Source organism: Uloborus diversus, chromosome 10 (assembly GCF_026930045.1).
Source record: "Uloborus diversus isolate 005 chromosome 10, Udiv.v.3.1, whole genome shotgun sequence".
NCBI lineage: Eukaryota > Metazoa > Arthropoda > Arachnida > Araneae > Uloboridae > Uloborus > Uloborus diversus.
In genome coordinates, this window is record NC_072740.1 from 72,290,008 (window position 1) to 72,316,926 (window position 26,919).

General features: G+C 30.9%; 1 protein-coding gene across 1 annotated transcript in view; it reads right to left on the bottom strand.

The window, feature by feature from the left end:
* Positions 1–18,730: 18,730 nt before the first annotated feature.
* The window catches only part of LOC129230981 (tyrosine-protein phosphatase non-receptor type 1-like), an 81,041-nt gene continuing 72,852 nt past the window's right edge, over positions 18,731–26,919 (bottom strand). Inside the window, exon 10 of the mRNA XM_054865223.1 lies at positions 18,731–18,856. Coding sequence (XP_054721198.1) covers positions 18,832–18,856 — 25 coding nt within the window. The 3' untranslated portion in view covers positions 18,731–18,831. The remainder of the gene's footprint in view (positions 18,857–26,919) is intronic.

Sequence of the window (26,919 nt, forward strand, 5' to 3'; positions counted from 1 at the left end):
TTGTAACAAAATATATCTTTAATGTGTGTATTATGATGTTTAAAATCAAGGATGGTTTAAGTTTTTTGCTATGTGGCTTTAATTCAATACAGGTTTTTTTTTTTTGCTATCCAGTATTGTGTTTATGCAGTTTATACCTCAGTATACCCTAGCCTGTAGCTTGTGCAATAATATAAAAAGTGTGTGGTTGTAAGTCTACAGTACTTCCATCGGTTGTAATGTTCAATGGGATCCCCTATGTATGCCTAACTGTCCTAAAATTTCTAAATCGGACCATTCGCCAATGCATACTGCTGAACAAGAGCATATAAATATGTATTCAATCATGTTTAGTAATTCATTTGAGTATTTTATAGCAGTTAACTTGATTATATTACTATTTATTGCTTGCCAAAAGCTAAGCACGGGATTAGTAAACAAGTAACTCACTCTACCTCAGCAGCCAATTGCAAGTTCTCCAATTCAGATTGACTTCTGGATTTTTTTTTCTGTGCTTAACTTTCGTCAGTGAGTGATTGAATGAATTTTATTTATTCAGTAAGAGTTCTGTCAACTTCATGTTTGTCATCATTCAAAGTATGTTATTATTATTTTTTTTTTTCAATTATGTTGGCTTCGATGGATCAGCTTCCAAGATTTGATTAGTTTCTGTCGATAAGTAAATGTAAGTATCTATTTAATGAGTGAAGATTTTTTAATGATAATTTTGCTCTTGTAATTTTCCTTGTCCAACCTCCGATGCATTTACAATATGCTAAATTTTATTTCATTTTGAAAGGTCAATTTTCTTTTAATTTTCATGATGCAATACTGTGATCTATTGTGGAATACATCTAAATTTATGAAATTTTTGGCATTTTTCTACAGACCTGATATTTTTGTGTTGTTATAGACTCTGAAGTAGAAAATAATCAACAAAATCCAAAACTCAAGTTTTTTAGTATTTATTTGACAGAAAGCAATTTTCTCTTTGAATATTTTTTATCAATTTCAAGATTTTGAAGCTCCCCCTTCCCTTTTTTTTCAGTTAGATTGGAGCGCTAAACATAGTAACAATAAAATATTTTGATATACAATTAAATTGTACTGTAACTAGTCTAAAATAATTAACTTCATGGAGAGAACTTGCTGCGTAAATTAATGATACGTGTTTCAAAATTAAGTAGACTAAAAATCCCTCCATTACGTAAAATTGAAACTATTCACTAAATACTATATCCTAATTTCAGAAGTGGGTCGTTTTAATCATTGTTGAAGTTAATCCATTACAAATGTTAGCAGAAAGCATTTTATACAAAGTGTATAAAATTCAAAAAAAAAAAAAAAAAATTGAGGCATTGAGAAGCAAAGGGATGTTAGTGGATAGTTTTAATTTTTGAGTAAAACGCGTTTAAAGATAAAGGCCTAGGTGAGCTTTCATTGAATTTTTTTTCTAAATCATGCTGTATACTGCCCTGTGCAGGTAAAGGGCAGTAACTGCAAATTTTTTATTTTTTTGCATTTTTGTCATCTATTGTACGTTATCTTTACTGTACAAGCTCGCTTATTTGGTTTCCGCTGAAAAAAGGTGCGAAAAAGACGTCTAATTCCAACATTTCCCTATTGTTAGTATTGAAACCAAAATGCGTTTCTTCAAATATCTCAAACTCATTTCTGCAAATACTGCCGTTTACCTGCACACGGCAGTATAGCAGCATCTACCAGAGCTACTAGTACTATCTCTTGCGCCAAGACAGAGGAGAAATTCACCTACTATTTGTACTGATTATCTCCAAATTTTTAATTTTGTCACTTACATCCTTTTGCCTCTCACTGCCTCATTAACGAATATTTCCATTAAATAAAAAACAGAATTTTGTGTTTGTTTTCTATTTAATAGAAATGCTCGTTAAATCTAGTTTCTCTTTTCAGAAATTTTATTTAGGAAGGATGGATAAGAGTCATTATAAAATTATATATTTGCCATATAAAAAAAAACTTTTATATTTAATTTTAGCTTGAAATTAGTGTTCTATTGATAATCAAGTGAAAAGATAAGCATCTGATTTTTTGGCTCACAAGGGCCTATTTGAAGTACTAGCTTCTTTTTTAAGCATTATAAATTTAACGTGTAGAATTAGTTCAAAAGAATTTATTGGAAGCTCTAACCATTTTCCTTTTTTGAAATAGTATGCTCTCAAAATTAATTTGCACATTTTTGAAGCGCATTATTCAGGCCCGTCATTTCAAAATGTCCAGGGGAGGGGGAGTGTCAAAGTGTAAAATCTTAATGCATGTAATATCAAAAAACAGCAAAAACCATGCTTACATGTATCAAAATAGAATGATTTCTCAAAGTCAGTGGTGGGGGAGGGGGTGTCTCAGTTGCTCCTTGTCCTTTTAGCAGTCCCCCAAAATGACGGGCTTGATATTATCAAATCAAATGAACTATGAGCATTTTTCCCTACTGGATCAGCTCATTTGGGTTCGCCTTATGTGTTGCTTGTCAATTTTCCACAGGAAGTCGAACAGTATTTTAGGTGTGATGAGTTTTCTTTCTTCAACATAGTTCAAGAGTTTCCATTAATTTGGTGAAAATTTCTGCTCTAAAAGCATTGCTGTCTTAAATTTTACATTTTGAAAGTGAATTGCATTAAAACAAAAATTTTTGGTAAAAGTTGTCCTCATATGCTTTGTAGTAACAAGAAATCATTTGGTGATAAGAAATTATTGAGTTATGTGAGGAAAAAACTCAAGCTTCATTTTAAGGATTCCGTGAAATTTCAAAACGTGCATCCACATTATTTTTTTTCAAATTTCTTCCCTTGGTTCTGAAATTGTTTCTAGACTGCAGAATAAATCTATTTTAAACAAGATTAAAAAAATTTTTAGACTCTACATATAGAAGTACCATTTTCTTTCCAAATTCTAACTTTTATTGTTTGCAAAATCAGGTAAAATTTATATTTTAACATGAGTAAAGTATTTTTTTTCCCTTTCTGCTATATAAAGTTTAAATTTTTTTTACAAATAACCCTTCTTTATTTTGTTCCTTTTTTAATATATAATCCCTTCCTCATTGAATTCATAACATCTCAGTATCAGTTTAATTTAACATTTTTAGTTTGTAAATAAATAACTTGATTTTTTGTGTGTGTTTGATATGTATGCATGTAAAGTTACAAATATGTTTACCCTGTATCAAAGTACTTAACAATACTGTATGCATGTTCTGGAAATCGGTGTCATGGTGCGTTTGTTATGTGATCGTGATGGTAAAAAAGTTAAAATAATCATTTTTAATTTGAAAATGAAAACATTTGTGTGGTGTTGAATGTTTGAAAGGTTTGGCATATGTAATAGGTAATGTGTCTTCATGTTTGGCAATTACTAAGCGATAAGAAAAAAGAACACTGCTAATTGTTATGCTTTACGCAAGCGAACTAGAGACAAGGATTTATATAATTTATAAAATAAGGGAATGATCTTGATCCATCAAAACAGTTATTAATGCTGGTTACTGAACTGAGTGGCACAATAGCATATGCATTCAACCTCTAGATCCCCTCCCCCTTATTATTTTTTGCTTCCATTTTAGTTTTCTACTTGAAGTAAAAGATGTACAAGGCTGTTCAATAAGTAACAAGACTAAATTTACAAAAAATGCAGAACAACTTTAATCGTCATAATTTACATGGTTTGTTTAAGAATAACTTCTGCGGAGCTAAATGCATTTACTCCAACATTCTGTCCACTTCTTAAAAACTTGTGAACTTTAAGTTTGTGAAAGCTTTTTCAAAACAGTCTCCACAGGGTTTAGACATGCTTTGTTGCTTTCAAAATTTTTTTCTCGTAATGGTTTCTTAAGTTAAGGAAACAGCCAGAAATCACTGATGTAAAATGATTCTGCGATTCCCCTTGATTATAATAGCAGCAGTGTTAAAATCATTGTCTTTGTGATGGACGTTGCAGGTTGTCCCTCACCTTCAATATCTTCTATATTTTGCCTGCCTTCCTTAAAAGCTTTATGTCAGCAAAAAGTACTGACTTTAAGCATTACTTCATTGTTGAAAACTTCACATATCACATCAAAGATCTCCGATGCTGATTTTTGCAGACGAAAACAAACTTTAATTGCATAACTTTGTACCAATGATGCGTCCATTTTGACAGCTGGCTGCATCTTGTAGGCGCCCACCATTCGGCTTCAATTCAATCACGTGATGCGCAGGAACATGAGTCTGTATGCGGCAACTATCATTAGCTTTTGTTAATACAGACAACAGAAATTTTTCATACCACAGAAATTAACACTCTGATGAGAGGGTTTGCGGCAGTAAAATTAGTCTTATTACTTATTGAACTGCCTTCGTATTTACTTTTATTGGAGTAAATCTGACAGTTACGTTTTGAGAAATCCCTTGTGCATGAAAGTATCAACAAAACGACATATTATTTGTTATTAATCTTACTTTGTTTTCTAGAATACAGTGTAATAAGGATAAAAGTAATTCTCATAAAAGATGCAGTACAATGAATGAAAGTGAATTGCAGTACAGTGAATTGAAGGCATTGTAGCCTGATGAACATATTGATGTCTTTAGAAAAATATGTAATTTGTTGGTTTGTAACAAAAAAGTAGAAAACTACTCCACTGTTTTTAGCCTTTTTTTTTGTCATTGAATGTAGAAAATAAATAAAACTTAAGTTGCACTTATGTAATTCAGATGTGAACCATTTCCTGAGAAGCGACTTTGCTAAAAAATGCTTCCCTAACGTAAAAATCTATTGGAAAGATTTGAGCTTATGATAGAAAATGAATACTTTTTAAAATGTTTTAATAAGGTAGCTGAAAATTTTCCATTTTGCATGATGTTGAAAATTTTGCAGACACATCTTTTCACGAAGATGTATGCAATTATAATGATAAACTCTGACTGAATGATGAAATATGCTTCTCTTTGTAGAAAAGCATACTTTTCATTATTTACTGATTATTGAAACGTTTCCATTAATCATACATATATAATTAAGCACTAATACTGCTTAAAGTTTTAATATGCTGTCCTGTGAAATCGGTAGTGTGACAATTTTAAATTATCCTTTGCTCTATAAAATTGCTCTTCAAAAGCGTTCATGCAAGTGCAATTTTCAAAACAAATGTAAATATTTTATTTCTGTGCAGTTCTAGGTACACTCATGTTAAAACGAGAAATTTTGTCCAAAACCGAATTATATTTTATGAATGAATGGTTTTTATATTGTTTCTAATCTCCTGCATATCTTGGTATGAATTCGTTGCAGCTATAGCTAGATTTTCATAGAAGGGTTTTGTGTGCGGTGAAGATAATTTAATTTGTTGCCAAAGTTACATTAAATAGCAATTAAAAAAAACACTCAATGCTATAGTTAGGACTTTAAATGAATTCTCTTTTAGCTCCAAATATTGTATGTATGCTTGTGTACAGTAATCTTGTTACTAAAGGAGGAAAACGAAGTATTAATGTGTGTATGTGTGTGTGTCACTTATACATTACCTCGTTTGCTTATAAATATCCTTGTATTTCCATTGAACTTAAGTATTTATATATAGTTATATACGTATATTTATGTGCATATTTTCTACACTTGTCTTTTTACATACATGCATTATTATTATTTTTTTTGTTCTTTAACAAGTTTAGTTTTTCAACAATTTCGTGTTGTAATTTTTCCATTACTAGAAGATGCTTTACCTCCGTCCGCAGAATTCTTGTGTGCGAAGTTGACCATTAAATATGAACAATGCATCTGTTTTCTCAGAAAATCTCCTGAACTTGCACTTTAGCATAGAGTTTTAGTCCTAGTTTTTAGTTTGCTGTGACAAGAAATGTTTAGTTTAGTTTTTTTAAATCCACAATATTATCCTCCATAACTGCATTTTCAACGTAACTTGTGTCATAGTAGGTGGTTGTTAAACCATATTAAAATATTTGTTTTTGCTCTTGCTTAATTTGTAAAACTTATAAAAAAGCGTTTTATGATGAAGTTGGTTCAAATTTCATTTGAAAATTCATTGTAATTTTTAATGCGATTATATGTATAAGCATCGAAATGTAATGGGTAATGTCGCAATTAATGTACATGAAATCGTAAATACAGTTAAGATCTATCTCAAGGGAAAATATTTTCGAAAGAATCTTTTCTTTGTTTCTCATAAAACGTCATTGAAATAAATGACTTATTATTAGCGTCATCATATGATCAGATAGGGTTCGTAAGAGAAAAAGACTGGTCCAAGAAGGATATATTTTATATTAAGATTTTATAAATTTTATGGCGTATTATTGTTTGTCTTTTGCATAGACTGAAATATTTTATTGTATTAATCAAGAAAGTTGAATTATTTGTAAATGGTATCTCTGTGGACTTGCATTTAAAATGATCAGATGCTTAAAACAGTATTCATTAATGACTTCTTGTAACTCATCCTTTGTTATTTGTTCTTTTGCATTTTTCTTAAACTCAGATCACATACAACCCATTTTTTAATTGAAATTCTTATTTAAAGTTTTGTCTCAAAATAGTTTTAAATTTATGTTATTCTGTTTTAATTTTTTACAACTCGGCTTTTATATTAGTCTTTTATTTTCCTTTTTTGTGCAAATGAATATTCATTGTTCTTATCTTTGAATCAAATTAATGAACAATCCTTTCAGTGTTTTCCCCCCTCCAATAAACATGTGTATTCTCTTCAGAATACTTCCAAGATGTGAAAAAGTACATTGCTTTATAATTATAAGCAATTCCGGTTAAGTTCTCTTGTAGTAGGAATTTCCGACTTGAGGTAACTGAGGGCCGTAAACATATCATGCAACTAGTGGCGAGTTGCATAATATTTTCTCAAATATGTGATAATGCGTGTGCTACGAAACACAGAGGCAATTGTACAATCAGCTACATATATTTGTCAATTTCACATGCAAATAAGTTGCTCTGATGAGAGCTATTATTTAAAAAGATGAAGTAAAACATTTTGTAGACTATCAACTTATCCGATTCTGAAATGAGTTGGTATTCGACCATTGCAGAAGTATGGTCATTTTATTATCAGTAGGCCGCTATTTGAAAATTTGTTGCATGAAATCACTTATAAATTTCATATCGGTTTTTGATTGTTGGTGTTATGGACAAAGCTGTTGGTCATGTTCGAATACATATGCTTCATAAATTTAAATACTAAAAGAGCATTGCGATCGATTGTTTTTTTTTTTTTAAACTTCTGAAATAGACCGTGGTGTATAAATTATATATTCTTTCAAATCGTAGTTGGCAGTAAATCACGCAACTGTTGGAAATTCCTGCTACATTGAATTAGCGAATTGAGGTTTAAAAAAACTGTGGTAGCTGTTTCCACAGCTATTTTATCATATCATTGTTATGCATATGAATAGATGACTAAATGATATCGGATGTTTTAAAAAGTGCTGTAGAAAACTGAGAATGACATTTGAATTGTTATGTTGATTGTGATATAAATTTCATTAGTTTTCTTGTATAATAAATGCACATTCTAATTTCCGTGTAAATGTTTGTGTAGAAATATTTAAAATTGTCTTGCAATTTTTAATCACGTTTCGTAGTTGAATTTATGCTCATCTTTTATAAAACTATCTCTCATCATATGCAACTGATATTACATGTTGAAATGATACCAATTGTAACATAGGACTGCCGTTTGCTTTGTGTTTACTTATGAACACGCCCAAATGTGAGAAAGGCGTTATGCTTCTCGCCACTTAATGTATGATTACGGCCCTCAGTCACTTAGGTACTGGAAGTATCAGATTCAAGTGAGTGAGTATTTTTTACTGACGTCGCAAAAAAAAAAAAAAGAAAAAGAAAAAAATGTAAAAAAAAGAGACATTGCAACTATGTGTTATTTTGAACAAAGAATTATGTCAGCTGTTACATTTGATGTGACAATCTCCTGTTGGATCTTTCATTTGGTACTTTAACAGTTAATGGGAAATAAGCTTCTTGGCAATGAATTAAAATATACAAAACTTTTCACCCTATTTGAAAATCTAAATTTTGAAACATAATAGTTATTTTCAAAAATGGTTTTATTAATTGCTTTTGCATTTTATGGATTTGTTGGGCTATATCCTAGCATTAATTCTTATTTACTTCAAAATTTTGTTCTGTTTTCAACTAATATCATGATAGGTAATCACTCGGTCATTAAAATAGTTTTTTAGGTGATGAACAGTCGTGTGCAAACTGGCAATTTTACTGTTCTTAAGATGATTCTTCCCCTAGAGATGAAGGCAAAAATTAATGTGCAATGATTTTTTAAATAAATTTACTATTCTGTCTTGAAACACGTTGCAAGTAACGCGATAATAGTACCTTGATAACTATCATAGTATTATCAGGAAATGATGCACATCAGTGTAATGTGTAAGTATTAAAAAAGAGCGATTTGCCCTCAAGTAGCCCTGTCTAAAGATAAACAAAAGGCTGTTGAAATCAGAAAGGGATTTATATATATATATATGTAAGTTTTAAATTTATCAATATCATTTTACTGATATTTCATTGAAGCAATTTTGTATTGAGAGTATATGCAGTTTGTAATATTTTTAATAAAGATGAGGATCCTTTTAATAAATCGAAAGATAAAAACTGTTCATTGTAAGTTATCATTCCATAAAGTATAGCTAAGTGTTTCTATAGGTATTTTATAAATATCAAACATTTATTCTTAGTTTTGTACGTAAGTTATGTATTTTATCATGTTCACTTGCTACAATCTTTACATTAACTCTTTTCTCATTAATACATTTTTACTTTTAGCTTTGTTTTTAATAATATACATACACCGATCATTTTTATTAAGTCATTGTGTTAAGTTTTATATAAACTGTACCAATACCTTATTCATTGTTCTTTCACTAGGATCCTCAAATTTAGTTTTACTCATGCTTTTATAAATTTCTCTTCAGTTTTACTAGCTGCTATGTTGTTACTCCAGTTTGAACTGTGAATTTATTTCTCTAAACAAGTTAAATGTTTGCATCAAAGCATTTTGTTAAAACTAGGAGATTTTCCTTCTGTAACAGCTGCAGCATAATATTTCATGAGGTGTTTTTCATTAATATTCTGCTTGTGTGTTGTTTTTATCTCTGGATTATATTATTGCATTGAACCTCAGTAATCATGTTTTTGTGATCCTTAAAATTGTTTATACAATGCTTTTAAGATTGTAAAGTACGTAACATTGAATATTTCTGTACATTAAACAGGTGCTATAATAAATTTTAATTAGTGCCAAATGCTTAAATACTGTATATTAAGTTTGTAAAAGAGTAATTTTGCTTCAAATATCTTCACACTCCGTACTAATTTCAGGAACTTATACATCACATTTGTTTTTTCTTTCACATTTATTTACTTGTAGTTATTTTCAGAAATTAAGTTGAAAACACATACTTATAGTTAACAGACTTTTTAAAACAAAAAAGTACAAAGTGACTATAAAGTCTTGCATCAATAAAGAATATTTATTTAAAAAGAAAATATTTGAGATTTATATATTCTTTTTTTAAAATCCTTATTTCATCAAGTTTTTGTCTCCATTTGTACAATGTTATCTAAATGCCTGTAGGTGACTCTGACATCGAATACTAAAAATGGCGTGCATGAAAAAAAAACTTCTAGGAGTGCCGCAAGGGAGGTTTTGAGGGTCAATCTCGCAGAATCTTTGGTTTTAACTCACATTACCCTGTGTCTCGACAGCCCGTGAGGGCCAAGGCCTATTCTACCCAACTCGGTTTTCCTAACCAGGGGCTCTGGGGTGCAAGGCAGATGTTCCGGTTAGGTGGTCAGCCTGACACGGAATTTAACTCATATTACCAAATCTAACATGAGTTTATATCCATATAAGGAATGTAATGGGCAAACCCTCTCGTTCCAAAGGGTAGATTATGGCTGCGATAATGCCTGGCCCGAAGTTGAAAATTGTCTATATCTCCTCAGAACTACGAAATGGTATGCACACATAAAGTGTAGTAACATTGGAAAACCTTTTCAAGATGAAGTTCATAATAAAAAGATATAATTCTGTCTCAATCTGAAGTATCTTTTTTTAATGAACTTTCTTTATCAGAGCAAGAGTTTATAAACACCTTGTAATCTTGTAAAACACTGCTACCAATGAGATGAGATATTTGGAAGTGTACAAGTGCTCAAGAACTCTTCAATGTTTGATAACAAAGAAAAGGTGCTTACAGTTATTTCATATTGCACAGTAGCAAAATGCCAACATTAAATCTAAAAAAAAAAGTCTTTAAAATTCTTCATTACTTTACTGTAAGCAGTTAAAGTTGTTTCATATTTAGTGAAAGAATTTAATTTGTAGATAACAGAAATCATCTTTAGTTATTAAAAAGGTTTGTTACTTAATAGGTGTATAACGAAAGACCTGATGTCATTTGCACATAAGATCATTTTCTTTTATTCGAATACCTATTGTATAGAGAATCTCGGTTACTAAATTTGTTTGTTGCCTTTTAAGATGAAAGGGAATATACGAAAATATATGTGTGTTTCCAAAATGTAATTTTGCTTCATGAAAAAAAAAAATGGAGGAAAAAAATCATTCCTACTAGCCTGCGGGAAAAATCAAACACCTTGAATTAAACGGAACCTCGGACTTTCGAGACTCTACTGTACTTGCAATTGGAAATATGCATCTAGGACTAACGGTTTCAAAAATAGAGGTCTTGCAGGTTAAACCGGAACACCCTGTATAGTGTAAGTTTAAACAAGGTTTCTCACTAAAATGTAAACTTCAGAATTTTAAATGTCGGCATCGCTTAATATGATCACGGTTAATGTTTTCATTCAATTGATGTTACCAGAATCAAAGTCCAGGAACACTTATATACTAACACATGTTACAAAAGTTGGATATTGTAATCAGTGTCGTCGTTTAGTAACAATTTTTTATAAACTTTTTTAAAAATTCCCGTTTTTGTTCATCAATTAACAGAAATACAATGACAAACCCTGACAAGACTTATTTTCTGTGTGGCATTTTGCGATTTTCAATAGCAATGCTAACTCTTTCAAGAAAAAAAAAACAGGAAGTTCATTCTCAGTGACCAAACTCCCTTTAAGATTCTTTTCCTTTGCAGATAAAAATTCAGTTGCTGGACATTTTGCGGGCATGGATGTAGGACCACCATGGTTGCATGTAGTGATCTCCTCCCAGATTGAGAGAATTAATATAGCTTCCAGAAAAACAAATTCCTTTCTTTTAGTAAAGCAGAAGACGTTACGTTTTTTTCCCTGTAAAAACTACACTCCAAACAGTCAAACATTTTATCCATGAAGAAAGAATGCCATGATTTAACTGTCAGGGAGAAAATTAACATTTTAAAACATTTCAACAATTTACCCATGCTGAGTCAAAGAAATGCTGCAGAACAGCTAAAAATTTCTCAGCCATTACTACTTTGTAACTTCCTAAAGAATCAAGACGAGATTGAAAACAAAGCGAAGCTAAATGAAAATTTAAACAAGCGAAACCATGCTGGTAATTGAATCCGCTTTGTAACTGTGGTTTACAAATGTCAGGGGAAAAGGATGCGCGCGTAAAAGGTCATATTTTATTTCACCTATTACTATTTGTTTCAAAATTGCATATTTTAGTTTTCCCTTTTATGATTTAAATATTTTCATTCTGCTAATTTTGTTATTTATAATTTAAAACTGCATTTTGTTGAGTCACTGTAACTTTAATTTGCATTTGCAAAACACTTAATTGAAAAAAGCGTCATTTTGTGTGTCCCGGATTCTTTTCGGTTATTGTTATCAGTTGGCTATTGTTATCAAATTGCATTTGTCCCACAGTGATTACATTAAGCGGCACCTACTGTATCGAGAGAAAAATGTCGAGAGATTACAAAAACTGTAAGCTTCTTGTAATGTCGCGAACTATACAGGGTGTTCTGGATTAACTTGCAAAACCTCTATTTTCTCAACCGTTAGTTTTAGATGCATACTTCCAATTGCAAAAATGTTCAAAATCAGATGTAGAGTTAAGATATTGAAAGTTTGAAGCAAAAATATAATTGAGTCAAGAAATACAAAATTAAACTTTTTATACAGGCTTCAGGTCCCCTAATTTGTATTTAGGGAAATAATCTCGAATAAAAGTCTTCCTGCATAAAAAGTTTGACATTAGTATGACTAATATTCACCGAGATATGAAACACAGCGTTTTCTGACTCTCATCACTTTACACTTGCCTTCAATAACGCCTTTTGGGGGAAAATATAGCTGTTAACAAGGGTTTAAAAATATATGTGCGTATAAAGTGGTTTTTCAAATTCTTCGAGGTTTTGTGGTGTGTGTTTGAGTATCATGGCATAACATTTGCTTGAATTTTTGAATAGCATATGAAAAATATAAATACCTCGTTTTTTTTTTTTTACTTTGACAACCTGTTGTTCCTCTGAAAGGGCAATAAGTTCCAATCTCATCTTCTGCATGGTCCCTTAAAACTTTGAAATCTAACATCTTGAGTTTTGGTCGCACAGATGTGAAGTTTTTTTGTGTAAGTAATATTTTTCAATGGAAAAAGTTAAATTTTGTATTTTTTGACCCATTTAAGATCATGATGTTCTTAGAGACTAATAGTCTGTTGACTAGTTTGCAGTATTGTTTCAGGAAAGGTAAATCCTGTACTACTAATTTATTGCATTTCTACGACAAGGTTACCTCAGCTTTAGATAACAAAAAATGTGTGGATGTTGTTTATATTGATTTTCAAAAAGCTTTTGACAAGGTACCGCATGTTGCTCTTCTCAGCAAGTTAGCTGACATTGGAATAGGAGGAAAAACTTTACTTTGGGTTAGAAATTGGCTTACTGGTAGGAAGCAAAGAGTAGTTGTGAGAGGAAATCATTCTAATTGGAGTGATGTTTTAAGTGGGGTTCCTCAGGGATCAGTTTTAGGGCCTCTTTTGTTTATTATATTTATGAATGACATCAATGAAAATATTTCTGGAAGCATGAATTGTTTTGCTGACGATGTAAAAGTTATGGGGATTGTCGAAAATGAAGAACAAGTAAAACAGCTGCAAGAGGATTTAGATCATATTACTAAGTGGGCAGATAAATGGGGTATGGCAGTTAATGTAGGGAAATGTCAAGTGCTACACTTAGGTCATGGAAATAAGCGTATGAGATATCGTTTATAGGGTTCAGTCATAAATCAGGCAGAAAATGTTATGGATCTGGGTGTCTTTATAAATCAGGACTTCAAGTTTAGTCAACAGTGCAGTATTGCTAGTAACAAAGCCAACAAAATGCTTGGGTTCATCAATAGATCTATTTCAAACAAATCTAAGAAAGTTCTTCTGCCTTTATATAGGAGTTTAGTAAGACCTCATTTGGAGTATGCTGTTCAGTTTTGGTCGCCTTATCTGAAAAAAGATATTTTTGTATTGGAAAGGGTTCAAAGAAGGGTAACTAAATTAGTAAGGGGACTCTCAGATTTAGATTATGATACCAGACGCAGGGGCGGCAAATAGGGGGGTCAAGAGGGGGCGGTTGCACCCCCAAATTTTTTGAGCAGAATGATAGAAAATGGGTGAATTCAATTTACGTAAGTCGGAAATAAATGTTCACTAAAGGAAATCTCGCTGGTTCTCAGCAACTATTTGATGAAACTCGACACATTCTCAGACTAGAAGAAGTGTTTTTCGTTATTTGGATGATGACTTAGAAATTCATGAAATATTTTCGGCTTTTTCAGAACATAGAAAACTGATAGAGAACCATGGTTAATTTTAACTAAAGAAGACATTGCCTCATATAGGCTAAAAGTTTCACACTTGTGTGCCCAGTGTAACGATGGTATGTCCAATACGAGAGGCTCGTGAAAAGTGGTGTGGCAGCATGGTTTTCACAAGAAATTTCCTTGATATTTTACATTCACTTTTACGCTCATTTTTTAAGTGTATGTTTATTTAATGAGTGTTCTTCTGCTAGAAACACGTTTCAGCTGCTCAATACACTATAATGTTTTCATAGAAACTTCTTCAAAATGCATGTGATTATTGAAAAAAAAAAAGACATATTAACCAAATACCTTTTATGGGGCTCTATAATTATGCAATCGCGGAGTGACACAGGATAATCTTCAAGAGTTAAAACGATAAAACCATTTCTCTATAACTTCAAAGCAGTGATTTGACGACTGGAAGAATTATTGCAAAACGATTATTTCAATGATGAAAAAGCTCATGCCCTTTAGCATGTATGACTTCGTTTGAATTTTTATCCAATTTGTTTGTATCGGGAAAAGGTTTTTGAAAAATGCTTTACTCTATCAAAATCTATATCTTCAATCCGCTACTCGACTATTCAAACCACAGTTCAATCTACAATTGTTCTGTGTGTACATTTCAATCAATCGTGAAATTTTTCAAAAAAAAAAAAAATTCTTCCTCCTAGCCAATTTTAAAGAGGTGCAAAAAAAAAAAAAAAAAAAAAAAAAAGTGACAAAAATCCACATGATGATGTGAAGTCAAACATTGATTTTTGAATATTTTGTATGAATTAATAGATTCAGTTTCGAATGAAATTAACACAAGATTTGAGGATAATTATTTTTCTGTATGGTTGGCTGGGATTATGGTTATTTGGATTGGATTTTGAAAACGAAAAATAAAATGTTTCAACTGTGAGTAAAATTTTTAGCATGAGGAAGGAACAATTACAAGCATTATACCGACAGAATGGTTTTCACATCCAGAGACTGCAGTTTCGTCCTTATTATGGGCTCATCAGTATGGAATAGTGAATAACAGAGCTGGAGGCAGATGATATCTCATTGAAGCTGCGAGCACCGACATGACTAGATTATTCAATGATGAAAAGTTTAAGCCTCTCACAGTTTTAGAAGTAGCATGGGTGATTTTGAAGAGCAAGATATAAAAAGTGCTTTTATACATAACTTTGTGTTACTTCAATTATTTTTTAACTATTACAATCGGTTCAGCTAGTAAAGAAAGATTTTTTTTGTGTCTCAGGAGGTTAGAGAAATATTTTCGAGGCACAAAGGGGAAAAAAATACCTTTCCTATTTAGCTGAACCGGCAAAACATCACGACATTGGACACTTATAGATTAGTAACAGGATTCCCTGCTGTTCCGAATTCGAAAAATCATGCATTATAATTTTTCCAAAAGGTATAAAATCTTTAGCAGCGAGATGTTTTATATGATAAATTTTTAGTCAATGAATCAAAATTTTAATTTTTTCTAAACACTAATTTTATTCATACTAAACCGATTTTATGATAACTTCTTGTTAGCTAATGCGTGTTTGGTTTCGCTTTGGGTTATACATATTTAAAAAACTCGACCCCCCAAATGAAATGGTGAAATGCCGCCCCTGACCAGACGTAATAGGCTTCACATGTATAGCCTGGAGCAAAAGAGAGTCAGAGGGGACATGATTCAGTTATTTAAATTTATCAAAATGAAAGATGTAAATGGATTAAATTTTTGCGGGGAAAGCAGGACAAGGGGTCATTGTTTTAAGCTATTTAAATCTCAGGCTAACTTGGAAATCAGGAAAAACTACTACTTTAGCAGGGTCGTGGGCACTTGGAATAGCTTACCGGAAGAGGCGGTAATGAGCAAGGGAGTGGACAGCTTTAAGAGGGCCATTGATCTTCATTGGGGACTAATTAATTGACTAGGACCAGCCTAGCTGGGCCCAGAGCCTGTTGCTGGTCGTCACATTTGTATTTTTATTTTTGCTTCAAACTTTCAATATGTTAACTCTGCATCTGATTTTGAACATTTTTGCAGTTGAAAGTATGCATCTAGGACTAACGGTTGTGGGAAGAAAGGTCTTGCAGGTTAAAGCGGAATACCCTGTATGTATATATGTATAGAAAAAAAATCAAAGGTAGATATTTATTCTACAGCTGACTTTTTACCGAATTTGGCAACTGAATTTTCCCCTTAAATTAGTCCTATGGGAAGTATGATTTTTATGAATTATCTGAAAGTGATGAGAATACACTTGAAAAATAGAGGTATATTTGCCCCAAAGTGAAATTAAGATCGAAAAATGTGTAATAATAATGGTTCAAAAGTCATGGTATTAAAAAAAACACCAATTTTTAAAGCAACCATACCTTTAGGTTTAATTCAAATGTTTGAATTATTGAATCAAACCTCTGCCTCTTAAAGAAAAATCCACATAAGTAAACTCATTTTTTTCACAAAAAAAAAAAAAAAAAAAAGTCAAAATTGTGTGATATTAATTTTAATAGAGTATTTTTTTGAATTCCCATACTTTCATCAATATATTTGAGAATTTTGAAAGAAATTGAAAGATTTCTGCATCTGACACAATTTACTGAAGAAACAAGTGGGAGAAAAACCTCATGGGTGGTTACTTACCACCGACATATTGCGTACACCAAATTTTATCAAAATCTGACGACATAGGTTACATGGCAGGGTGAACTGATGGGGAATGTCCCAGTCCTGATACAAATTTGTTGTATTACTGGTACTTAGGGGTAAATTGGATTCTCGAGAAAAAAAAATGCCATTTGGGAGTTTTAAAATTATATTTAAATTACACCCACATTGAGACAATGCTTACTTTCAAAAGCTATCTTTTAGGCCACAGCAGGCTCACAGCTTTCAAACGATGTTCCTAATCTGTTGATACTAGAAACTTATTTTTTTTTTTTTTTCAAATTTGAAACTGATTTATTGACACATTATTTTGGGTAACTTTTTCAACAACTTTCTTTTTGTTGTTTCTAATGGCAGATCAATAAAAAAAGGGGCGAAAATAAACAAGAACTTTTAAAATAATAAATTATTTTTTTAGCAAGTGATAAAATGATTTTTTTTTTTTTAAATCAAAAGCAAGATTTTATACAATCCATGGTTCTTTTAATAAGTTTTTTTTATATAATCAAAGAAACATCATACTGATTGTTGAATTGACCCAATAATAAAAAATACAAAATGTAATTTTGGTTTTAGAAAAGTCTGCTAAAGTAGCCCTACGCTGAGATTACTTTGGACAAAAATGCTTATTTTTATTGTTAATCATTAAAAGTTGAAGCAATTCCCAACATAAAAAAAAACATGAATTATGTTTACAACTGTTACAATAGGTGGCTGGCGCACCAAAAAAGTGGGGAGTCAAAAGAAGTGTGGGAGTTAGAGGACAGTGCCCCTGAAGCTGACTTTTTTTTTTTTGCAAAATGGGCTAAATTATTGGATTTTAACAATACTGATTAAATGACCCCTAAAAAATGTGGAATATGACCACAAAAATCAAAATTGAAGGCCCACCGTAGAATTCCTTCTTCTTATTAAAAGTTCCTTTATCCTATGAAATAACACGAGAAAAGTCCATTTACTTGAAATTTTTAGTTTTTATCTTCGTGAAATAAATAAATCCAACCTGTAAAAAATCATTTTTCAATTGGTCAATAATTTTTAATTCTGAAAAGAAAGGGGCACGTACGAGCCGCCTGATTGTTACCCTAAGTTTTAGAAAAAAAAAGGGATCGAACTAGGTAGATTTTTCGAAAATAAGGAAGCACCAACAGTAAGGTTACAGTTTGTTGTAAAATTCAACAACAAATTTAATTCAAAAATTCTGAGCACTCAAGTCAAATGAAAGCCATAATATATCTTTCTCTCAATTAACCTCGGGTTATGTATCAAAATGCATGAAAATCAGAGTAAAGGCATTAAAATAAAACTTGATTCAAGAACTTAAATTTTGTAAAATTTTATGAACTATTTTCCTAAAATACGGGCATCCTTTTTGGAAAGAATAAGAAAAAAAAAGTAGAAATATTTCATCAATTTCATAAAATAAATAAAAAAGGCAGAGTAATAAAGTAAAAGTTTGCATAGTTCAAACGACTCTACTTTAAAATTGCTTATGGAGGAAAAAATTGCTCATAAATTAATGAAATTTTGTGTAGAACATAATAAAGCAATGGGAGTTGGTTTTAGCAAATTAAAAAAAATATTTTCTCAATTTGGCCAGCAGAGGGCCTTTTTTAATGAATTATGCATTCAACAAACATTTACAATAATTTAAAAGTTTTCTTGCAACAAAACATGTTCAACATGACGGCCATCATTTTCAACAACCATCGAGAATGGTAAAATAGCATGTTCTGCAACTGACCATAGTTTGCTGTGGTAAATGCTACTAACATGTCAAAATGCCATTCTTAAAAATAAAGTTCCTGGATCATCATGACTTGCTGGACGTTTCAAACTCCCCCAAGTCAAAAGTCACATGAAATTAGGTCTGAGGATCCGGGAGGCCACGGGTTGATAACATTTTTTTGGAAAGTAATTTAAAAAGACACCATTTTAACACAAAGGCTGTGTAAATCTTTATTTGGAGAAGGGGATAAAACAAATGAATAGCATAGAGGATCCGGCTTTAAATAGCAAAGCAGGTGTAAATGCATTCTGCACTAGAAAACTCCCTCTAGTTGCAAAATTTTGAACACTTTTATTTGTTCAAACAGATTCCCGTCCTTTCATTTTGTTTAGCCCAAAATTTCACCGATTTCTAAGCAATAGTTTCCTCAGTACACCAGTTTGAAAGTAGGGTCATTTAATTATGGCCCTTCTGTATTCCTCAATGTCTAGAATAAAATTGATTTGAAGACAAGTTAACGAAAATAATTGAAGCAGAGAAAAGAACTTTATTGTCAAAAAATTTACAATTTTTGACAATGCACACTAATTCTAATAGCTTAAAAACAAAAGGTTTTCTTCACAGTACATTACTTTCTTCTTTGCTTTTTTGACCTATTAAAAAGAAAAAAACTAAATATTTTGTTCTCAGCATGGAGATTAGAGTGGAGAGCATATATTTCAACTTATAGTGAATAAAAAGGTAAAATCATTCATACTGGAATTATTTTGAAAATAACATTTGTCCTTTCAAGCAATTGAAGTATGAAAAAGGCTCACTTTTGTTGATATTGTGATAAAATAATGACACAATATTTTTATTTAAATAGTTGAGTCTGCTTAAGAAAATAGTAAACTGGAAAAATTACTCAGGGTTCCTACACACAATTTTGGGAATTAATTTACCTGCTTTTTTCTGTTTGCCATGACTTTTAGAACCAATTTTGTTGACTTTTCTTTCTTACAAGAAACAAACTTAAATAAAGTGAAGGAAAACATAGATATATATTTCAACTTTATGTTTCTGTTTTAACCATTACATTGAATAAATTTATCCATTTGAAATACAGAACAAAATGCATAGAAAATACATTTTTCTTGAAAGGGAAGCACAGAAAAAAGAAAAAAAAACTAAAACTTGAGGAAGAACTTCGAGTACATATTTAACAGGAATATAACTATTTAATATGCATTATTTGCATCAATATTTTTTAGAGTTTAAACATTTAACACTAAGCTCAGCATATAGAGGATCCTCCATACTTCCTTTTTTACAATGGGATTTCCAAACTGAAATTGCGTTTACTTCATAATGTCGCTCCCACATTAAAAAAAAAAAAAACAAAAAGTCTTGAATAATGAAATACCGCAATACCTGAAATAAAACTGCATTTACTTGAATTTTGGGGAAGGGGGGGGGAGTATTTAATACATTAAGAGAAAAAATTAAAATGATTGAATGAAAAATATATCATTTATTCTTAAAGAAGAAAAAATCATTGTTTTCTGAATGCAAGCAATCTTAATAGCTTTAAGAAAAAAATCTGACCTTTAGGGTATTTTTTCCAATCCTAATATTATACAATTTTTATGCCTCATTTTTAGTTTTCCTGATTATTGCAGGTTCTCCCTAAGTTTGTAGGAACCCTGTATAACAATTAGAACAATCTGACAGTAAAATAACGTTTAAGTTTAAATTTATAACTGTTAAAACCGATTTCTATTCTGAGAAAAAGTTCATACACAAAAAAAACTTCTTAGTATTAGCCATTCAAAAATTCATTACTTTTCAAAAGAAAAATCAGGAAGAAATTTTCCATAAATATTATAAAAGTAAGAAACCAAAAAGAAAAAAAAAAACCTTGATTAACAAAATTCCGATATAACTTTTGAAGAAATGCAGTGTTAATTATTCCCCTCACAAACTTTTATAGTTAAGAAAGTGAAACAAAATTGTACACAGATTTTTTTGAATATAAAAAAGAACATTTTTAGTAATTGTATTAAAAACTGAGCTATTTTTAACAAAAAAATTATTTTAATGTAACTTTAACTATGAATAAAGACACTTAATGTAAAGATTTTTAAATCTTTAGAAAAAAAATATGAAAAGTCACTATCATCTACATGAAAAACAGTATTTAGCATTGCCTTACACAACTAGCTTACTACAAGTTAATGAGATTTACCATGTTACAATAATGACAAATTAGTGATAATTCCCATTTGCCGTATTGCAACACAATGTTCGTAAGAAAGGAGGATTTCTGTAAAGAGGATATACTACAGCATAAAAGTGATATTAGAATGGGCAAAGAGCCAAACCACTAGTTTGAGTTGCCCCAATAGTTATCAAGCTGAATATAAAAAAACTTTTCCATTAAAAAATGGAAACATTATCACATTAATTATCAAAATTTAGGGGTAAATAACAATGACTAATACATTGCAAGTTATTTGTTTCAGTAAATTTATCCTATAAAAAGTAAAATATAAATGCAAATTCTTTATTTTTTGAAATTTCTTTCATCTTATAATGTTTGCTTGAAGAGTGCACACAATTTTTAGAAATGTTTAAGCATGCTGAAGTAGAGAAAGTGTTACAAAGCACTTAAAGGGCAGTTTTAAATAAGAAAAATTTTGCATTTTAATATTTCCTATGCACATTGAAAATTTAGAATGAAACATAAAACTACAAAAAATCATCTGATTTCTATTATAAAGGTGTCAATTATCAAACTTTAGTAATAATATAAAATGGAGTCTTCAACAAAAATGTAAAACAAAATAGTATTTAATCATGTTTCAGCACATTTAATTTACGTTAAGATATTATTCTCAGTACACAACTGAAATAAATGAGAAAAGAAATGCAACTATTTTTAGTAAAACATCAATTCAACCTTTCTTAGCTTTTAAGTCAAGCAAATGTATTTTAATAGTTTACATATTTTGAAACTTTTGTCAAGTAGAACAAATAAGTAACTTTGATGCAAAAGCAAGGAAAAAATGAATGAATGACCTATGTTGTTCAGATTTTCAATGAAACTTTCTCACTTCAATAATTATGAAATATGAAACAAGCAAAATTATTAACACTTAACTGTACAGAAAAAAAAAACTTTAGGCACATTCGAGATAAAAAGGAACTTGTCTGAAGCAAAAGTTCCCATTTCTATTTTCAGTTTTAACTGATTCAGTCATTAGCAATAAATTTCACTAATATAAAATATTTCACTTCTTGACACTCATTACTTTCTACAAGATGCAAAACTGTCTATGTACCAGAACAAATTTCATGAGGAACAACTTTGTTTAAGGCACTATATAATTTATATTGCAAATTTATATCACATGTTTCAGATTTAAGTCTGTTGTTCATGGAATTTGCTTCCTGTAAATGTGCACTAAAAAAATTGTTTTAGTGAGATTTGCTAGAATGTTTTTATAGACTTGCCAGAGCTGATAGAATGTAGTATTAGTAAAATCATGTTTAAGGGTCTAGATACCTTACAAAATGCTACATTACAATGCATTTTATATTGTTCAAAAGATTTAAAAGAGATGGAAGGATAAATATTTTTTAATTCAACAATCTCTTGAATTTATATAAATAATAGCATTCAAGAGTACTTAAATAATAACTTGAAATGCAGCTTAAGATTAAGATGCACAACTATACAGTGTACATTCATGTAAATTGAACTGAAGAAAAACATAAAAGAGATTATAACTTCAGATGTAACAGAAGAAACAATGTTAACTTTACAAATATATATTTTAAAATGTGTTAAGACACCCAGAAGGTTAATCAAAATGTGAAAAAGTAAAGTTTGTATGAGTGTATGGGGTGGGGGCAGTTTTTTTTTTTTTTTTTGTAATAGTGGACATTAAAACATTCATCATAATTTTTCCTTAAATGTGAATGTGCATGCAATTACTGTTTGATAAGTTCATCTAACATAAAAATATGCACATAATCATTCATGTGCATACTTTATGAGGGATTATAAAATAAGGAAAACATTTCAGTCTTCTTAACTATTCTCCAGTGTAGAAACACCAAAAATACCCAATAAAATACTATTTTGCATTTTAAAGTAGCTAGAAAAGGAAGCGTTAATGGTTGAAAGATCATTCATGCGTGAAAGAATATAGATCATCAAGTATATTAAATTAATACAGAAAAATGTACATAAAATAAAAACTGGTACATATTAAAAAATATTCTTTTAAGCATACTAGTAGACAGCAAAATTTGAAAACTATCAGCCTTAATTTCAAATGCCTTCCAAACTTTTGAATTCAACAATATTTACTCACAATTAGAAGCAGCCTAACAGCCGTGGTGAGGGTGAGGTTCAGCAATATGAAGAGAGCAATTCTCTGATTAACCCCATAACACTAGACACATCATCCAACCAAGGACGGATCCAGCTTCTGGCTCTAGAGGGGGTCATTTCCAGAGGGGAGAGTAGGGTCATAAGTGTAATTTTTCAGCATAAATGGGGTTTCTGGGAAATTTTTTTGAAATATAAGTCCACAAAGCAGTTTTTAGGCTATCTTTGGTCGGTTTAGGGGAGAAGGGGTCATGACACCCCCCCCCCCTTTCTGGATCTGCACCTGCATCCAACCATGATCCATGAAGAAGTGCCCAACTAGAATGCTGGCAGATGAGAGAGAGTATTATGTAGGCTTAAGCCCTCACTTTCACCAGGTCTGATTACAGCAACGCTTTATTTGATCAAGTTGAAACTGTTCCATCTAGAGAATTGAACTTCCTATGATGAGACCCTTTTCCATCTATATATAATTTTCAGACACGTCTGAAAAGGGCAATGTGGGGATCTTGAATTTACTAATATGCATCACATAGACCTCATATTTGGGCCCTAATGAATGCTATTTATATTGATATCTAGATCCAAGTGGTAGTCAATGGTCAATTAATAGCTAAAGTGTCATGTAAACATTTTGCAATTATGTTGTTCTTCTTGTGCCTCCCAAGAATAACTTTTCAACAAGAAAATGCCTAACCACTTCCAGCACATAGCTCTGAATTGGCTTCCAGTTTGTTAAACTTCCTAAGTTGGCTAAGTCATTCTTTTAACTATAGATCACATTAGTGATGAGCTTGGGGAGGTAATTAAAACTTCAAAGTAATATGTAAAATTTATTCAAACAATTTAGCAAGATTAACTAGCAGGGCATCCTGCCTAGATCAGTCTATTCCATGGCAGATGACAAACTTGCATCAAGGTCAGAAATGAATAATTGCTTCGCATATTTCCTTAAATAGTAAGAATTGCTTTATGAAATAAAACAGTCAATTGTTCTGGAAATTTAAACAATTCTTCCTTTTTACTAATGCACCAGACAGCTCCATCTTGATAAGTTGATTTTTCGTTGATGCAGTACATTTAAACAAATTTGCTTTTATGAAAATACCAGGCATTTATAACAAATTTCAACCATTTCTATTATTTCTCATGTAACCAAGTAGTTAAAATTTCAAACTGTTGTCATGTAACTCATGACTTCTATCCCTTTGAGCCCAAAAAGTAATGAGGTTGGAAAAACATTCAAAATGTTGATACAAAAAAGTTTTAGATTGATTTTCACTAGCATTTATTTTCTGTCCCGGAATGAAATCAGTTACTTTCATATTAATTAGAGCTTATATATATATATATATCTTCCGGTGAGGGAAAAGCAAACATTTAAATGTTTTTTCCAATTGCAGTAATGTTAGCTATACTCCTAGTTTTTGCAGTTTCACTCTTAATTGCTATACATACGAGGGCTAATCCATAAGTAAGTTCCGATTTTTCGTAAATGCTGAACTTTGTGCAAATATTAAAACACTCATGTGCGTCAACTCTCAGCATGTCTTGTGCACCAAACAATCCTTAGCATTGTTATAGCTGCTGTTAGGTGTTTAGTTTCAATACATAATGTTTACGACAGTAGATCGGCCCGCCAATTATGACATAAGGTGATTCAGTTTTTGCCAGCAAGAAATGTTTCAGCCACAGAAACAAGGTCTTTAATGTTTCATTACAATGCCAGATTTCATACTGTGAAAGAAACCCAAACTCTGGTCAAGTGTTTTGAATAGAAACCGATGAACAACCCAATATATAATCCAAACTTGGAGTCAAGAGATTTCTATTTGTTCCGCTACCTAAAGGAGTTTCTTAGTGGCAAGAGCTTTGCCACAGATGATGAAGTGAAAGAAGTTGTCATCATCAATACTAGCGGCTGATTTCCAAGACTTAGGCATTCAAAAGCTTGTTGAATGATGTGAGAATTGCAAACACAGTTGTTTTAAAAATTTCGAAATAACTTTTGTACTATACAATATTGAAGATTTTATTAAAATTAAAAAGAATCCCACTTCAAATAGATGATTAATTTACATTAAAACCCATACTCCAAAAACAGCTTGAATTGCAAAATTTAATGTTGCTTTAAGGAAAACCTTAGAGCAATAATGATTTTCTATACAGATGACTCATTTTCTCTAAGTGTGAGCATGTAATGAGAGTTACAGAATTTTAAATCTGGTAAATCGACCAAAGAAAATCTGCTGCTGCAATTAGTAATGTAAAGAAATAAAATACTTCACAGAACCAAAATTTTTAGACAAGTTTGCATTGATGTTCCTATTATGGAGAGATGGATGCCATGTTTAGGATAGTTTATGCAGAAAACTTTAGTGTCAACTAACTTTTACAGTAAAAAAAAACATGCTGAAGTAAAATTGTTTTTTCCTCCTCTTCTCCTAGAACAAAATATGGTGACCTCTTCAATTGTACAGTTCAACTGATTGCTAAAGCATAGAAAGTTACTAAGATGGCAACTGAAAATTATTGTAAGCCCTTCTATTTGTACTGGCTGTCTTCTTAAAGTAAATATTAACAACAGAAAAATCTGAAATGAGAAATTTCACAATCTTTAAAATGTATGTTTGCTAATGATGAACAGCGCAGCCCACAAAGGGATATTTATGGAGAGGAAGTTTAGGAAAACTTGTGGGATCACGTAACCCCACAGCCTAAAATTACCCTTGAATTATCAATTATAAAGATCTTACAGTAAATTTCAACAGTGCCTCTTGGTAGGACACTCTTCAAACGCATTTTTATCAGGGAAACTTACACTTTAGAAGGAAGTTAAGTAGAGACCCAACACATTTTTTTCAAGTTAATATATATAATTTTTAGTTCTCAAAAAAGTTTAATTTTTTCCCTATTTGAATGACAGTTAGACACAGCAAACTACAATCATTTCAGTCAGTCACAATGAAAGGTTTTGAGAACTATAAAAAGTCTCCCAGTTTTGCTGGTAGAAAGTTTGTAGAAATGTGTAATCAAAATGTCGAGTCAAAATGTTAATAATAAATGCTAATATAAAACATTAAAAATGTTGAACTTCTAAAATTATACTTGGATGATGAGAGAAATCTTGAATGTTCCCAAAAAAATCACTACTGAAAGCAAATATTTTAATTTACCATTACTATAAATGCTACTCAATTTAAGCAGAGATCCAAGCTTGGCAAATTTTTTTCAATAATCTCGAGAGCAATGACTTAAAATTAGAAGAATTTCTAAAGTTCATCCGAAGCAACACAAAATGGTGAAAAAATTACAGCTAACTATAACTCAATAAACTTAACAGTAAAATTATTAATAATATTCTAGAATTAGGCCTAAAACAATTAACAGATTGCAAAAATAAAATGAATAATTGTATGATTTATTTATTTTTTTCAAATTCAAGCTGATAAAATGAACAAGAATGGCAAGAATCTTAAAAAGTTCACACTCATAACAGATCATCAAACAATATATGCTAGTAATGGAACTGAGGCATTCATATGCTAAATTTGCATCAATTATTTTTTTGTCAATGGATACATATTTGTGGATTACTTAACTCATTGAGAAGAGTAGTATATGTTTGGCATACATGCGAGATTGCTCGGCACTTTTTCGGAACAGTTGGCAACCTTGCAGTCTACTCGGCTGTCAGTTCATGTGCTACTCAACTCCACGACAAAAATGCAATCATAAGGGCTTGTAGTTATTAAAAACTAACAATAGCTGTCACATCAATTTCTTTCTACAAGTGCAAGTCAAAAAGAAATTTTTAAAGAGGGTTTTAGCAGAGAACATAACATAGCTTTATCTTAAAATCCTTAGTTGCTTAGTAGTAAACCAAAATCTTTTTGCAAGCGATTCATTTATCCCACAAAAACATCATTCAGTTTTTGAAACATGTAAAAAAAATCTCTAGTTTTGTCATCAAAATCATGTTTATACATATGAATTTAACATTCCCTTTTCTCTTATTCCATAGCAATAAGAAAGTTTATCAGCTTGGTATATTTGACAAGCCCCTATTGCTTGATTAATAAGTTTTGAGCAAACAAATGCAAAAACTTTCTCTACCATAGCTGCACTACTTTAGGAGAAACCAAAATCAGTCTAAAAGCTATACATTTCATGAAATTACAAAATGTTATTTCTTCAATAACGCATTTGATTATTATAAGATTATAGAATACTCAATTTATTTAAAGAGTCATGTAAATGACGCTTAAGGCGGCTCTAATCTTAGGAGGTACCATAAATTACAGGTTTAAATGAAGCACTTAGGTTACATTAACTAAG